At 40.4% G+C, this 13,674-nt stretch overlaps 1 protein-coding gene across 1 annotated transcript; it reads left to right on the forward strand.

Moving 5' to 3' along the window:
* The first annotated feature begins 276 nt into the window (after nt 1–276).
* UPF3B (UPF3B regulator of nonsense mediated mRNA decay) lies at nt 277–10,603 on the forward strand. The gene is made up of 10 exons (XM_037908338.2): nt 277–412; nt 1,194–1,300; nt 1,445–1,551; nt 2,932–3,030; nt 3,684–3,794; nt 4,360–4,403; nt 5,417–5,605; nt 6,145–6,305; nt 8,106–8,418; nt 9,428–10,603. Exons 1-10 carry the CDS (start codon nt 293–295, stop codon nt 9,572–9,574), a joined length of 1,398 nt encoding a protein of 465 aa, XP_037764266.1. The 5' UTR covers nt 277–292; the 3' UTR covers nt 9,575–10,603.
* Nucleotides 10,604–13,674: the final 3,071 nt, after the last annotated feature.

A 13,674-nucleotide genomic window follows, 5' to 3' on the forward strand; every position in this document is an offset into this window, starting at 1 on the left:
CAGCGATAGGGCGGGGCTAGGCTCCCCTCAGTGACAGCGTCCCACTAGACGTGCTACGGGCGCCGGGAGCTTCCCATGGCCCCGATGACCGGCCTGCTGGGAGCAAGCCGGGAGCGGTCGCCCCCGTTAGCCCCAGTGCATGCCGGGAGCTCCCATCCTCCGGGGGCTGTGTCCTTGAGGAGGCGCCTCCGGCGCGAGGCGGTGGTTCGTGGCCCTTTAAGGCTGTGATCCCGCGAGAGGCGCCGCGGCCAATGGGCGAGAGGGGGCGTGGCTCGGTGGGCCGGAGGACGGGATGAAGGAGGATAAGGAGAACACTAGGCCTAAGGAGAAGCGGGCGCCCGGGGCCCCCCTGGATCTCCGGGGGGGCGGGGAGCCCGAGCGGCCCAAGGACAAGAAGGAGACGCTCAGCAAGGTGAGGCTGGGGGCGGGGCCGTCCCGGGTCGTTGGGAGAGCGGCTTCAGCCCCTGGCTGGGCCCCGCGGAGGTTTCAGTCGAGCCCCGTGCCCGTGCGGAGCGCCGCGGACCCCAGCGCCTCAGCTCCCGGGCGGGGCCTGTGGTCGCTGTTCTGGGGATGGGGCCGTGCGGGGGCAGGGCGCCCGGGGTAACCACTTACAAACGCGGCGGGTGCCTGGCGGCGTTTCGTTTTCCGGGGCCCAGCCTGGGATACCGAGGTCTGAGCCCCGTTGGCGCTCGCGTGGCGTTGTGAGTGTTGTCAGCAGGACCTGGGTGGCAGCCGGACCCACTCGCCACCACTTGGGAACTGTTTGGCCCAAGTCACCTGCTCGGAGCAGCACGTGCGGTTAGTGGTAGACTAGGGAACGGAGCTCAGGAATCTTTCCTCTGAATTTCTTGCTCTAATCACTGAACCACGTTTCCTCACTTGGGGCCTGAGACTGCTCCCCTTGGGAAGTGAGTAGGAGTCTTTTCTTTGTCTTTTCTTTGACTTAAGTGGGAGCTGGATCAGGCCGCCAGTCTTTCTGTGCTTCCTTGAAGAATTGTGATGTTTCTAGGTCACTCAGTACTTTGGGTATAAAAATGGCATTGAAGTCATGCTGGGTGAAATTTCACCCATCTCCTCATGAGCCACAGTTGTTGAGTTAGCTCTGTTATCCTACAGCATCTTTCAAATAACAAATCTGAAGTAAAGTCAGGGGCAGACACTAATTTACACTCTCTTAAAATTTTTGTGTTAAGGTGGTAATTCGACGCTTGCCTCCCAGTTTGACCAAGGAACAGCTTGAAGAACATCTTCAGCCTTTGCCTGAACATGACTATTTTGAATTCTTTGCTAACGATTCCAGGTACAACACTTCAAGTTTCAATTTTTTCATGTAACTCTAGTATGTCAATTAATTTACACTTGTCTATAGTGTATATAGTTAAAATCGTGAGCAACTAGCCAACTTCATTTCCTTACACATTACTATTTTTTTGTCCTTTTGCAGTTTGTATCCTCACATGTTTTCCAGAGCATACATCAACTTTAAAAACCAAGAAGACATAGTACTGTTCAGGGATCGTTTTGATGGTTATGTTTTTGTTGATCACAAAGGCAAGTAAACATAAAACTTGGTTATATACTAAAATGTTTGTATATCAGATATATTAGATGACATTTAGGAGATTGTCAGGTAGTTTATTCCCAAATTTTTTCTTATGGTACGCTTTCTTTTAGTGCCATAATTATACTTGGGCACCATATATCGCGATTAAATATATGGTGCCTGCATGTAGTCTTTTCGATAAACTTCATCACGCTTTGTGTAGTAGATTTTAAATATAGCTTAAAATAATAACAATAAAACCCCCTTTTTAAAGCAGTATTAGTGCTAAATTTTCTAAACAAACCACTTAAGGGGAATTCTAGCCCATTAGTAATTTACATGTATATAATCTAAGTTTAGTTAACAATATACTGAACTGACACTTATGTGGTTTGTTGGAAGCATTCAGCATCTAATACTAAAGCTTATTGGTGTGTTTGCTGATATCCTCTAACATGTATATTCTGGGTGAAATTCTGGCTCCATGGGAGTCTTGCCACTGTTTCCAATTGACTTCCGTGGGGCCAGAATTTCACCCTTAAACTCTTGTTTTATTTGGATATTTTTATAGGTGTGGTTTTTTAAGAGAGATTTTACTTTTAATTTTTTTATTTTTCATCTTCCACCAACCAGTTGCTTTTTGTGAAATGGAGCTATGACAATTGAAGTCTCAGTTATTCAGAAGGCATTGAGTGGCCAGCTTTATGTTCCAAGCATCGATTTAAATTACCTAGATTCTCTGAAACTACTCCTTTCTCCCCCCCCACCCCCTTAGACATGGTAATTCACTATATATACCTTACGTCGTAGATACGTTGAATCCATGCAACTTATTGTGTTTCTTCTGAAAGACACCCTTGAAAATCAAGTTCTTCTTTGTTCTGCATGGACGTTTTGTCAATCATATTGGATTTTGTCAAGAACAGACATTTCCCCTTTCTCCATGTTCCCAGTTGAACACACAGTGTTCTCCCCCCGCCCAGTGAATGAAGCAGGAATTGCGGGGGGGGGGGAGGAGGGAACAGTATGTTGTCATAATGCATAAATATCAGGATGTTGAATTAAGGCTACCTGAGCAACCTTAGCTCTGGCATTTCCTAACTTTTGAGTATTACATTTTTCAACTTTAACTTCCTTTTAATGTAATTTTGTATGTATTTTGTGTATAGTCTGGAAAGTACTTTGAGACCCTCTTGCGATGAAAGGGTTATAAATAATGTGTTCACATGACAAATTTCATAGCTACTATCTATTTATCTGTTCTAGTATTGTTTCTTATAAACACGCCCCAGTGTCCCTCCTCCAATATAATACATTGTCAAGATTTTAGTGTTTTTGTTTTTTTTTACCTTGGTGATTAAACAGTTTTAACATGTTACTATTAACAGGTCAGGAGTATGCTGCCATAGTCGAATTTGCACCTTTCCAAAAATCTGCAAAAAAGAAGAATAAGAAAAAGGATGCCAAAACTGGGACTATTGATGATGGTATAACTACTAGAATTGTCTGTTGCATGCATGAATATGTGGAGATTTATGTAGTGCATGGTATCTGATAACAGAAATTTGAATTTATTTTGACTGTGTGGTGTCCTAGTGTAAGAAAATAATGTTTGATACTAAACACTTAACATGCAACAGTTATATTTTTTCTTTTCTTTTTTTTTCAAAATAACTTGTCTATTGTAGTATAACAAAAGTACTTATGGTATTATTGATATTATGATAGTACCTAGTGGGCCCCCGGCAAGGTATAGGGTCCTGTTGTACTAGGGAACGCCCACACATGTAATGAAAAGATGGTCCCTGTCTCAGTTAGCTTTTGCAGGCTTGGTACACTAAAAGAAAAACAGACAACTGCAAAACCAATAAAATGTCTTAATAAGCACACTGTGGAATAACGTTGTTAAAATCTTGCATTATTACTATTAATTATGTACTTTACAAAACGTAACCAGACATAGTCCCTGCCTCAGAGTTTGATTTAACTTGGCTAAAGACAAATATCGAGCAGCAGCTCATAAGACTATATGACCCATTCTTGTTTGTTCATAAGTTTGAAAATGCGGAGTGACTATTGAAACTCCCAGAAGAGGGGTCAGTATGTATATTTTGTAGTACAAACCGATCTTTCTCTCCAGACCCAGAGTATAAGAAGTTTTTGGAAAGTTACAGTGCAGATGATGAAAAGTTAACATCAACTCCTGAAACACTACTAGAGGAAATAGAGGCAAGAAACAAAGAGTTAATAGGTATGAAAACTGATATCTTAAATGTGAACCTCTTCTCACAGTATAGGAAAACATACGATGTACAATATTTTGTACGTTTATGACTTCTGAACTTTGGGGACGCTACATTCCTTTTTAGATCATTTAGTATCATTAAGTCCTTAGAGTAATACTACAAGTGAAGATCTACTTTTATTCATCTCTGCTCCAGTCCCTCTTTTTAGTTTAAATTGGATATAATCTTCTCCACTATGTATACTAAACACTTGTGTTATGTGCTGTTAAATTCCAGTAATGGGTGCATTGGCTCCTTTAATATTAGTACTGTGGGATGGGAAGTAATACATGAATGTAAGTTACGACTCATTTAGTTTAGCTAAAACATTACATGAGGAGACGTAGCCATTTATAAGCAAATGAAGGGTATATAAGATTTCAAGAAGAGAGAGAGAAGTTGTGGTACAAGTAAGACTGAAACTGATCAAAACCTAATATAGACTGAGATAAGTCTTTCCCATCTAACTTATGAAAACATATCTTGATATTTGTAAAGGCAAAAATATTTATATTCTTAATGTTTATTTAGCTAAAAAGACAACTCCCCTTCTGAACTTCTTGAAAAACAAACAGGTATGATTTCTCTGTATAATCTATGTAGAATCTTTTTTGGTTACAGTTTTTGATAATTTGCTCTTAGAACTTTGTGTATGTACAGTGATGTCTGTCTAGTAAGATTTTTCTTTTGTGGTAAATGGATCTAAAGACCTTGTTTTAAATAATTCTCCCAGAGCTACAGAATTGTTCAGGTAGGTGGGAGCACTTCCTGCTTCCTTTTCTCCTCAGAATAAAGTTGTGAAACATTTTTTTAAAAAGAGTGGGAGGGGGAGGAAATGTCCAACAACTGTTTTTTATGCTACAGGACTGAATCCATGTTGCTCAGCAGATGGTAAGTGTAGTGGAGCAGGTCTAGCAGGGAAGCTGGACATGCTTGCAGAGGAAAAGTGAAGTTTGTACGGGGCCTTAGTCTAATGATTATAATCATGTTTAAAATGGGATGGGGTTTTCTTGTACTCTTTATCCCAAATACTTGGTATAACCTGGGTTCATGCTTAACAAACTGTTTAGCGGGGGATTGATACTGGCTCCCAGAGTATTGATATCAAGCTATATTTTGGTTAATATGGTGGCTTAATAACAGTCCTTGTCTCAGTGGAACACTGAGTCATGTGAGCTGCAGCTGTGTGATTGGCAAGCCATATTCTGTTTAAAATACTGTTTGTAGCTACCAGGACTCAAATTAATGCCCTCTTGGTGATTTCTCTCATATGAACATATTTTTCTTCCAGGTGTGTGTAACTTTTTAGGGTGGGTTCTGATGTGTGGGTGTTTTCATTTTAACTTCCATTAAAATATGGAGTTAATGATTTCTGAAATATACATAGTAATGCTGCTCCAGTGAATTTTGAAGCTTTCAATAAGTTGCTTAAAAGAAGGGTACAAAGGGAGACGCAATGTTTTATAAAGCAGTATATTTTAGAGAATTTTGTGTCATTTCAGGACATGGTATCTTATGGAACTTTTAAAAGTAACTTTTTCTAATGTGGGAAATGTGACTTTTTTTTTTTTCCCCCTCCCCCTTCCAGAGACTGAGAGAAGAAAAAAGAGAGGAGAGGAGAAGAAGGGAACTGGAAAGAAAAAGACAAAGAGAAGAAGAAAGGAGGAAATGGAAAGAAGAAGAAAGAAGGAAGAGAAAAGAAGCAGAAAAACTGAAGAAAGTTGACAAATGCCCAGAGAAAGAAAGGGATAAATCAAAGGATGAACCAAAGATTAAAGTACAGAACATGTCATTGATATAGACTTTTCCTCCCCCTTCCTTGTAAAAGTTGCATACAAAGTGTGTTCACTGAATACGTAACCAAGAGTAATTCATGATCTTGTAGGTGTAGACTAGTTATTTCATAATGTTCATGCTTTTGTTAAAGTACAGTAAGGATTTGTATGTTGTTAGTTTCTTTAGCTTATCTCTAATAAGAAATTTTCATTTGAATACGTGTGTCTATGCTTTTGTTCCTCAGAACATATGAATTTAATATAATCTGGGTAACTGGATATATTTGATTACCATCTTCAGTATTTGATCTTGTTCTCATACTGTATGGGGAAATGAATTCTATTCTGGGATTGGGATCATTATTTTAGTTGTAGACATTATTACCTCTGAGCACAGTGAGTATGGAATTAACTAGTTACATATTTGAATATTTCTCATGTTAAGCAGAAGTCACTTCAACCAAGTAGCTGAATTATACTGTGCTGCAGAGTAGAATTAGAATGAGCCTTTCATTAAAAAGAACGTGTGTTTTCTTCACAGCTACTTAAGAAACCAGAGAAAGATGAAAGAGACTTGGAGAAAAAGGAAAAGTTCAAGAAACTGGAAAAAGAAAATGTGAGGGAGGAAAAGGCTGCTGGCACGCTAAGCAGTGTGTCAGCCAAACGATCCGATGGAGAGACTAAAGAAGAGAAGGGAAAAAAGTTAGTTAGTATTCCAGTACTTAGTACAATACGGATCCGTTTACGTGCAGATGTCAGGAGTCCAGCCGTCACGACGGCATGTTAAAAGACCGTGGGTTAAGAGGGCCATGCTGAAAAAAGTGTCTATGATTCACTTAGGAAAAAAACGCGGTTATTTTCTGCTCTTTCTGGCTCACATTTTTATTCTTATGAAGTCTGTCATTCGCCGCAGATGAAACGCGTTGGCGGCTGATTCATCGGCTTTCTCCAATAATTGATACCTGCGCTATGCCATGACGCTTTTTAAAACTACTTATAAGCCCTTTGCTGGCTTGGAGTGATTCATCCCCCGTTAAATTTCCAAATGTTGTCGCTTGGGCTTGAAGAATTGACCCACTTAGCGGCATTCCTTTCAGCCTTTCCTGAGCAAATCACGTGCGCATGGCTTTGTCTGTTGTGGGTTTTGCTGACTAGCGCACACGTTTTCACTTGCGCCTCACGGCAGAATCAATATTTTGTACAAAGCTATTCAGTTTAGATTAGTTCTTTAGCCATCCTCAGAGAGTAGATTCGGCAAGCCCAATATCTTTTGATACGTTGGCCTGGGTTTCTCCACTATTTGCTCGATCTATTGCAGCTAGCTTTTCTCCTACGGTGTAGGAACGCTGACACTTGCCCTCCTGCCATTATATTAGGCCTACGGTTAAAATTTTTTCTAATGTAGTATACATATTACTATATAACTCTCTAGTGTGACAATGACTAAGCGTGCATGATACGTCTTTACCAATATTGGTAAAGTCGTACAACATGTTTCCGCTCTGCACTTCCTGTCGATTTCTGTGTCAGTGTTAAATACGTAGCACTGGGAGGCATGGCGCTACCACGTGTTAAGCGGATTCGTGCGTAAACGGGTTTGTACTGTATATATGACTTACCAGAAAAACCCAACCCTTCTAGACTAGTAATTTAAAACTTAGGGTGTGCTGTTCTAGAACAGCTTTTGAATTCAAATGAAGTAATGTCTCTGATCTGAATTGTCTAGGAGAGTGTACTCATGATCGGGGGTAGGGGGAGGTCCATCTGGACTTGAACTATTTCATATCTGTTCATTTAATAAACAAATTTTAGTGTTTTATCAATAATACTTGGGCTTTCAATTGAAGAAATTTACAAATGGAGCCCAGCTCAGGAGCTGGAGCCCAATTCAGGAGGCACAGCCCTTTGGCAAAGATGGCTTTAAGCCACCTCTGTGCCCTCCAAATTCTGGGGCTGGCTTTGGACTTCCACAGTCTCTAGCATAAATGAGAACAGCTCCATAGATTGCACTTATAGCAGCTTCTGAGAGCACAGGGGCCTCAGAAGCCCTTTAGAGGCCTTGGCAGGAAGGAAAAGTATGGCCGTTCTTATGCGAGAATGCAGCCCAGAATGACAATCATGTGCTGCAATAACTAATCCTCACAACATCCATGTGATATATACAGGTGTGGGTTTCCCCCATGTGTCAGAGGAATGAGACAGAGATTTAAGTAATTTCCAAGGCCACAGAAGGAGTTAGTCAGCTATGTGACTAGAACTGTGGGACTTCCTATCTGTAGTGTTCTCGCTCATTATCTAGGATTACATCCTCATTGCAGTTATTTCTGTATTTGTAGTAAAATATGACTGTAGGCTTCTAGGATATTTTAACTCCTGTCTAAAATCTACAAATCCGTGTCTCACAACATTGATGCAAATTTGGAGCTGTAGTATTGATTACACAGATCTGTGATTTTGATTATCCAATCTTCTAAGCTTAATTTCTTGCTGTGTTTTATACAGATCTGAAGATGAATATGGAAAAGATTACAGGGACCGGGAGAGAGACTTTGAAAGAGAGAGAGAATATGAGAGACTGCAGCGGGAGAAACAGAGACGCCAAGACGAAGAGCGTCGTAGGCAGAAGGAACGCTTTGAGAAAGAAAAAGTTTTTAGAAGAAAAGAGGAAGAGGTGAAAAAGGAGATAAACTCACTCAGAGAGAAAGGAAGGAAAAGTGATCTTCCAGATTTTACAGGCAACACAGAAAAATCTGAGAAAATAACCAAAGATGACAAAAAAGAGGATGCAGCTAAGAGAGATCGCATCAGAAACAAGGTGCTGGCTCTCTTTAAATTCATACCCGCTCTATAAGGCCTCCTTTTTGGTTTTATGGTAAATGTTAATTAAGGGGAGGGTCATGCTATTTCTTACCTTTTTGGAATTTTTTTCTCCCTCATATAATAATTCAGCTGTAAACTTTGCTGTCATGTATGAGGGGAAAAATAGACCAATCTTGTAAGCTTTGCTGCTGCTAAGATGAACTTAGTCTTGGCAGATTTTATTGCCTTTATAGGAATTATGTACAAGTCCAGCTGTTACTGGCAAGTTCTGAACAAAAGCGAATAAATGTCTGTCCTGGTTTTGCCAGCAGATAAAACGTTGGCTTTTTAACTTTTGTGTCACCAGAGAACTGATATGGTAGGACCAGATTCTTGCAGATGCTGCGTGTGGGTTAATGCCAGAAAGTACATCTCTGTAAGCGAGAGAAAATGATATAGCAGGCAGCCACCCCTATTATACCTTCTCCAAAACGCTGCAGAGGCTGCTGCGTCAGGTATAAGAGAGGCGCACTGCTATGTAGTGTCATAGCACAGACCCCATGTTAATGTACATATCGTTCTGTATGCAAAATACCTCCAAAATATGTATTCCTTCCATTGATAGGAATACGTCCAGTTTAGATGTGCATTAATTCTGCATTTGCAGCACCTACGGTGTATGTTTTTCATGTTTTAGTTAAAAAATTTTCCTTGGGAGAAGCTTTGAAATTTGCTCATGTGCTTGAAGAGGACAAACTGAATTGTTCCTTAAAATATTATCATTGTGAATGCTTTAAAATACTTGGGTACATAATCTAAAGCAGTGTTCTCATCTGTGCTATTTCGGCAGTTACTCTTTGTCATTGAACTTATAATGTTGGGTGTCACTGAATAATTAATAGTATTTTGGGAAAGTCTGAAGTGGTCTGTGTGGTGTGTTGTTTTAAATCATCCCTTTAGAAATTATAGGAATTAGTATGATGCTTTGGCTATAAGACAGTCTGCTACCTTCTGATTTATTTCAGGATCGTCCAGCAATGCAGCTATACCAGCCAGGAGTTCGAAGTCGAAGTAGACTGTGTCCTTATGAAGACATTGCTACAAAGTCTGCAGACCAAGGAGCAGATAAAAAACAGGAAAGTGAGACCAGTAATACAAAAGAAGAGGAGTGATTAGCACACAGGCCTTATGTGTTCTGATTATCTAAGCAGCCAAAGAGCATGTACTACGCAATCCAGAAGTGCCTTCAAAGAGAAGGAACAAAGGAAGAAAAGGGACATTGTGCTGTTGGATGTTTCTGGTTAAAGAACCTCAGAATTTGAAATGTGTTCTCATTGTTATTGGAATTTATTTTCATAGCATCAGACTACAATGGAGAAGAAAATGTTTGCAGTTTGCAAAGTAGAAAAGCTTTTTGTGGCCTTAAGTATGAGAAATGCGAGTCATGTGGTCAGGAGGAAAGACACCTGAATCTAAAACCAGAGCTCTTTTGTAAAGCAGTCCTGAACCAGTGTGTGTTACACTTAAAAAGAGGAGCAAAGTTAAAGCTGCAGTTTTGCTCAAAAGCTAACATCCTATATTGCTATGCTGCGAGGTGTTTGGTCTGAGACTACAATAGTTACAAATAAACACTGTAATCCTAGCACTAAAACAGAGTTCTCAGACTGTGGTAGCTGGGTCATCAGTGATCTGGGGAAGCCTTTCCTGGTTTTCTGCAGAACAAACCTTTTCAAGATAGAAGCAGTAGGAAGTTTGGAAAGTGGGGAGAGGCCTTATAAAGAATCTTCCATGTAGGAAGTGGGTTACTGAATGAAATAGTTGAACTAAAAGATTGCAGTGTAGGAATAATTTTATTACTGGGTATTCCTTTTTTCGATAAATTGTCATGTAATGTCTGTATACCTACACTGAAACAATTTTTTTTTTTAATTCAGTATAGCTGTGTAAAGCATCTGATTCTTTTCAAGCATTTCCTCTTTTTTTCAGTGTCCTTAAAAGTAGGAAACTTGTCATTTCAATCTCTGCTTCATATTTCCTGATCCATTGGAGTGTTATTTCACTGCCCAGAAGAAACTTCACCAATAATGATCCTCTTGAAGAAACTTCACCAATAATGATCCTCTTGAAGCTAGCAAGTTTTAGCCTTAGCTGTTTTTTACTAAAACCAATAAAATATCTCAAATTAAAGATACTTTAAATTATTTGTCTTCAGTGAGACTTTTCTGTCTGGGGGCATGACACAGAGCTAACCTTATCTCATGAACTGTATTTATCCTTTATCGAAGCTTTTCACACTAATATTGTACATTAGTTAAGATTGTCAAATGGCTTCAAACTCAATAACAAAAAATCCCTGTACTCTGCGAGAACAACCGAGAATACTAAACTAATATATCACTGTAGCTAAATTACAGTGCATAATGTTACTTTACAAAAAAAAACAAAAAACCCTGTAAAAATAAAACTGTTAGTGGAGAGAAACCTTCCAAATGCAGAAATGAGTCTTTCCTTTACTACTATTAAAAACTCCACTTTTCCCCTACTTTTCTCCTAAAAGGCCAATCTAACATTTTAAAAAAAAAAACAAAACTCCACATCTGTTAGCAGCGAGGGAATAGTCACAATGGTCTTCTCTCTTTCTTTGCTGGCTGGCTGATCTTACTCAAAGATGACACAGCAAGAGAGGTGGGCCTAATGATATTTTCTTCTCGGAGTCCAGAGTAATTTGTCATAATCATTAGTTCATGGGAATAAGAAGGTTGGAAGAAGTTTGATCTCCAAATTCCATTTGCTGCACCTCTGTAATCACAAATAACCAAACGGTATTCTCTTAAACTGAATGTAGGTGCTTTCCTTTCAGACCATTATATACAGATCTTTGAATTAAATACTACCTACCAAAACCCTTTGAAAAAGCAGTGCTCTCTATTTCTGAGGTACCATATAATGCAGTCAGAGTTGGAATCTTTCAAGGTAACCAATTTTCATCGCAAGTTGTATTTGAATTATTTTTTAACCATTGAAGATAAAATGTCTGTAACTAGTAACACTTCCTTTCCTTGCTTGTACTAGCTGTGCTCAATTTCATTTTACCAGAGCCAGATGTTTTAGCACAGCCACTCAACAGGCTATCCCATAATTGTTCATTACATACTTTCTTTCAACGTCCTATTTGGTACAGTTACTGGCAGACAGGAAACTGGACTACCTAGACCACTAATCTGACCCGGTGTGGTTTCTTAGATTCCAAGGCAAAAAGTGAACATTGTGATAATGTAGTATGACGTCCTGTATAACAGGACATAGAACTTTTAGAAAAACGTACACAATTTTAAAATCAAGATTGGATGTGATGGAGAATCCACTATGACCCTTGGTAAACTGTTCCAGTGATTAATTACTGTCAGAAAATTATGCCTTATTTCTAGTCTGTCTAGCTTCTGCTTCCAGCCATTGGATCATATTATACCTCTTTCTGCTAGACAGAAGACCCCTGTTAAATATTTGTTCCCTATGTAGATACATATAGCCTGTAATCAAGTCACCCCTTAACCTTCTCTTTGTTAAGCAAAATAGATTGTTGTGATTTTGATATTCTTAACATTGACTTCAGAGTGGCTATATAATTGGTAAAAAATTGGAATGGGCCCCAAATTCTGATTTGGGGGGCAGGGGGATGTTGTTTGCCTTTAAGCTTTTAAATGTTCATCTTGAACTATATCCCATTCCTTTTGACTCCTCGCATGCTAAGGTTGTGATTAGTGATCTGTTCCCTACAAAGGTAGACAGTAACTTAATTACTGCTGTAAACAGGTTGTAGTAACAAGTTCACCTTTCCTTAATCACACTTAGGATGGTGATATTTCTCAGCAAATTATATATGACACATAGCAACGCACAGGTTACCCAAGACAGCAGCAAAGTATATCTTACATTTACATAGCTCCTTTGGTCCACTATGATCCTAAAGCACTTCATGTACTCCACAAACTGATCTCCAAATTATTGAATACACAGAGATCACTTCTTGCAAAGAAGTTAGCTCAAGGGTGCAACATCAGCTTATTTCAAAGCTCAGAGCAACACTCCACCGTAGTTTGTTTGGAAAAAGAAGTCCAGGAGTTTAGGAAAGGAGAAAGTTAACTACTGGAGTTGCGATTGGGCTCTGACAAGAGGGTTAGCTGCAGCAATCTCCTACAAAAATTGGGGGGTATTTCATTACTGCAAGTCTTTATATGCTTTATACTGCTTTATATGTCTGCTGAGATAAAGGTGACATTTCTAGCAGCAAACTACCCCCCACTCTTGTGGTAGGAAATGGTTTAAGTCAGATTCAGAGGAGGGGGAGTGTGAGCTACTGACTCTTTATTATGGCTTTTCTGCACATGCCCCTTGTGCTCCTTTAGGGGTCTGTCTACACTGGCAGAGTTACATCGCTGGCAGTTACACTGCCGCCCAGCACTGTGGCGGATAGGGAAAGGGAGGGTCCCAGGAGGAGGTGTGGTCCCAGGACGGTTAGAGATTTGTGTATGTCCAGGTATCATATGCAGCCTTGTCCTTTGGAGTACAGTGCAATGGGTACTGTACTTCAGCAAGGCTAAACTGCAGAGAGACGGGTGTTGAGTGCAGTGGGTACCGGGAATCCACAGGGCTGGGCTGTGATGGGACAGGAGTGGAATGCAACGGGTCCAGACTGGAGCCAGGAGGTTGATCAGAGTGTGCTGGCGGTGTCTGGGGGGCGCATGGGAAAGAGTTTTGTGATGGTGGCTGCAGGGGTGGACAGGCGCAGAGCTGCTGGGTTTGCAGTGCTAGTAGTGCTTGGAGTGTGTCTGCTTGGAGCTCCATAACATTTAAGAGTTGTTCCGTGGCTTCTGGCGCACCGTGTTCTCCTTTCGGTCCCTCTTCTCGCTGTCCTGCCACTCCTTCAATTCTTGTTTTTCGGCCGCGGAGTGCATCATGACATCATGCAGAACGTCCTCTTTAGTTCTTCGTGGCCGCTTTCTAATTCTGCGCAGCCGTTCAGCCAGCAATAACAAAGAGGGAGGCTGGGCTCTAAAGGTCAGATCTGTGAAGCCAAAATGCAACATTTTACAGAAGCAGTATTATTTGCAATACACAGACCACTGATCCAGTAATTTAAAACACAGCCACTATTCACATACCTGTCACTAACTAGCTGGCCCCAGGCAAGCACACATGAGCCACAAGACCCCCAAAATGGAGAGTAACCACAGGGGCAGGGGAAATCAGTGTTCCAGGACCATACTGTACA

The sequence above is a fragment of the Chelonia mydas genome, chromosome 9, assembly GCF_015237465.2.
Source record: "Chelonia mydas isolate rCheMyd1 chromosome 9, rCheMyd1.pri.v2, whole genome shotgun sequence".
NCBI lineage: Eukaryota > Metazoa > Chordata > Testudines > Cheloniidae > Chelonia > Chelonia mydas.

Bases quoted from the DNA above. Each gene is read 5' to 3' on its own strand.
- UPF3B (XM_037908338.2), top strand. From the start codon at position 293: ATGAAGGAGGATAAGGAGAACACTAGGCCTAAGGAGAAGCGGGCGCCC. The intron at 1,552-2,931 runs GCAAGTAAACAT...TACTATTAACAG, and splicing joins TGTTTTTGTTGATCACAAAG to GTCAGGAGTATGCTGCCATA. The intron at 3,795-4,359 runs GTATGAAAACTG...ATGTTTATTTAG, and splicing joins AAGAAACAAAGAGTTAATAG to CTAAAAAGACAACTCCCCTT.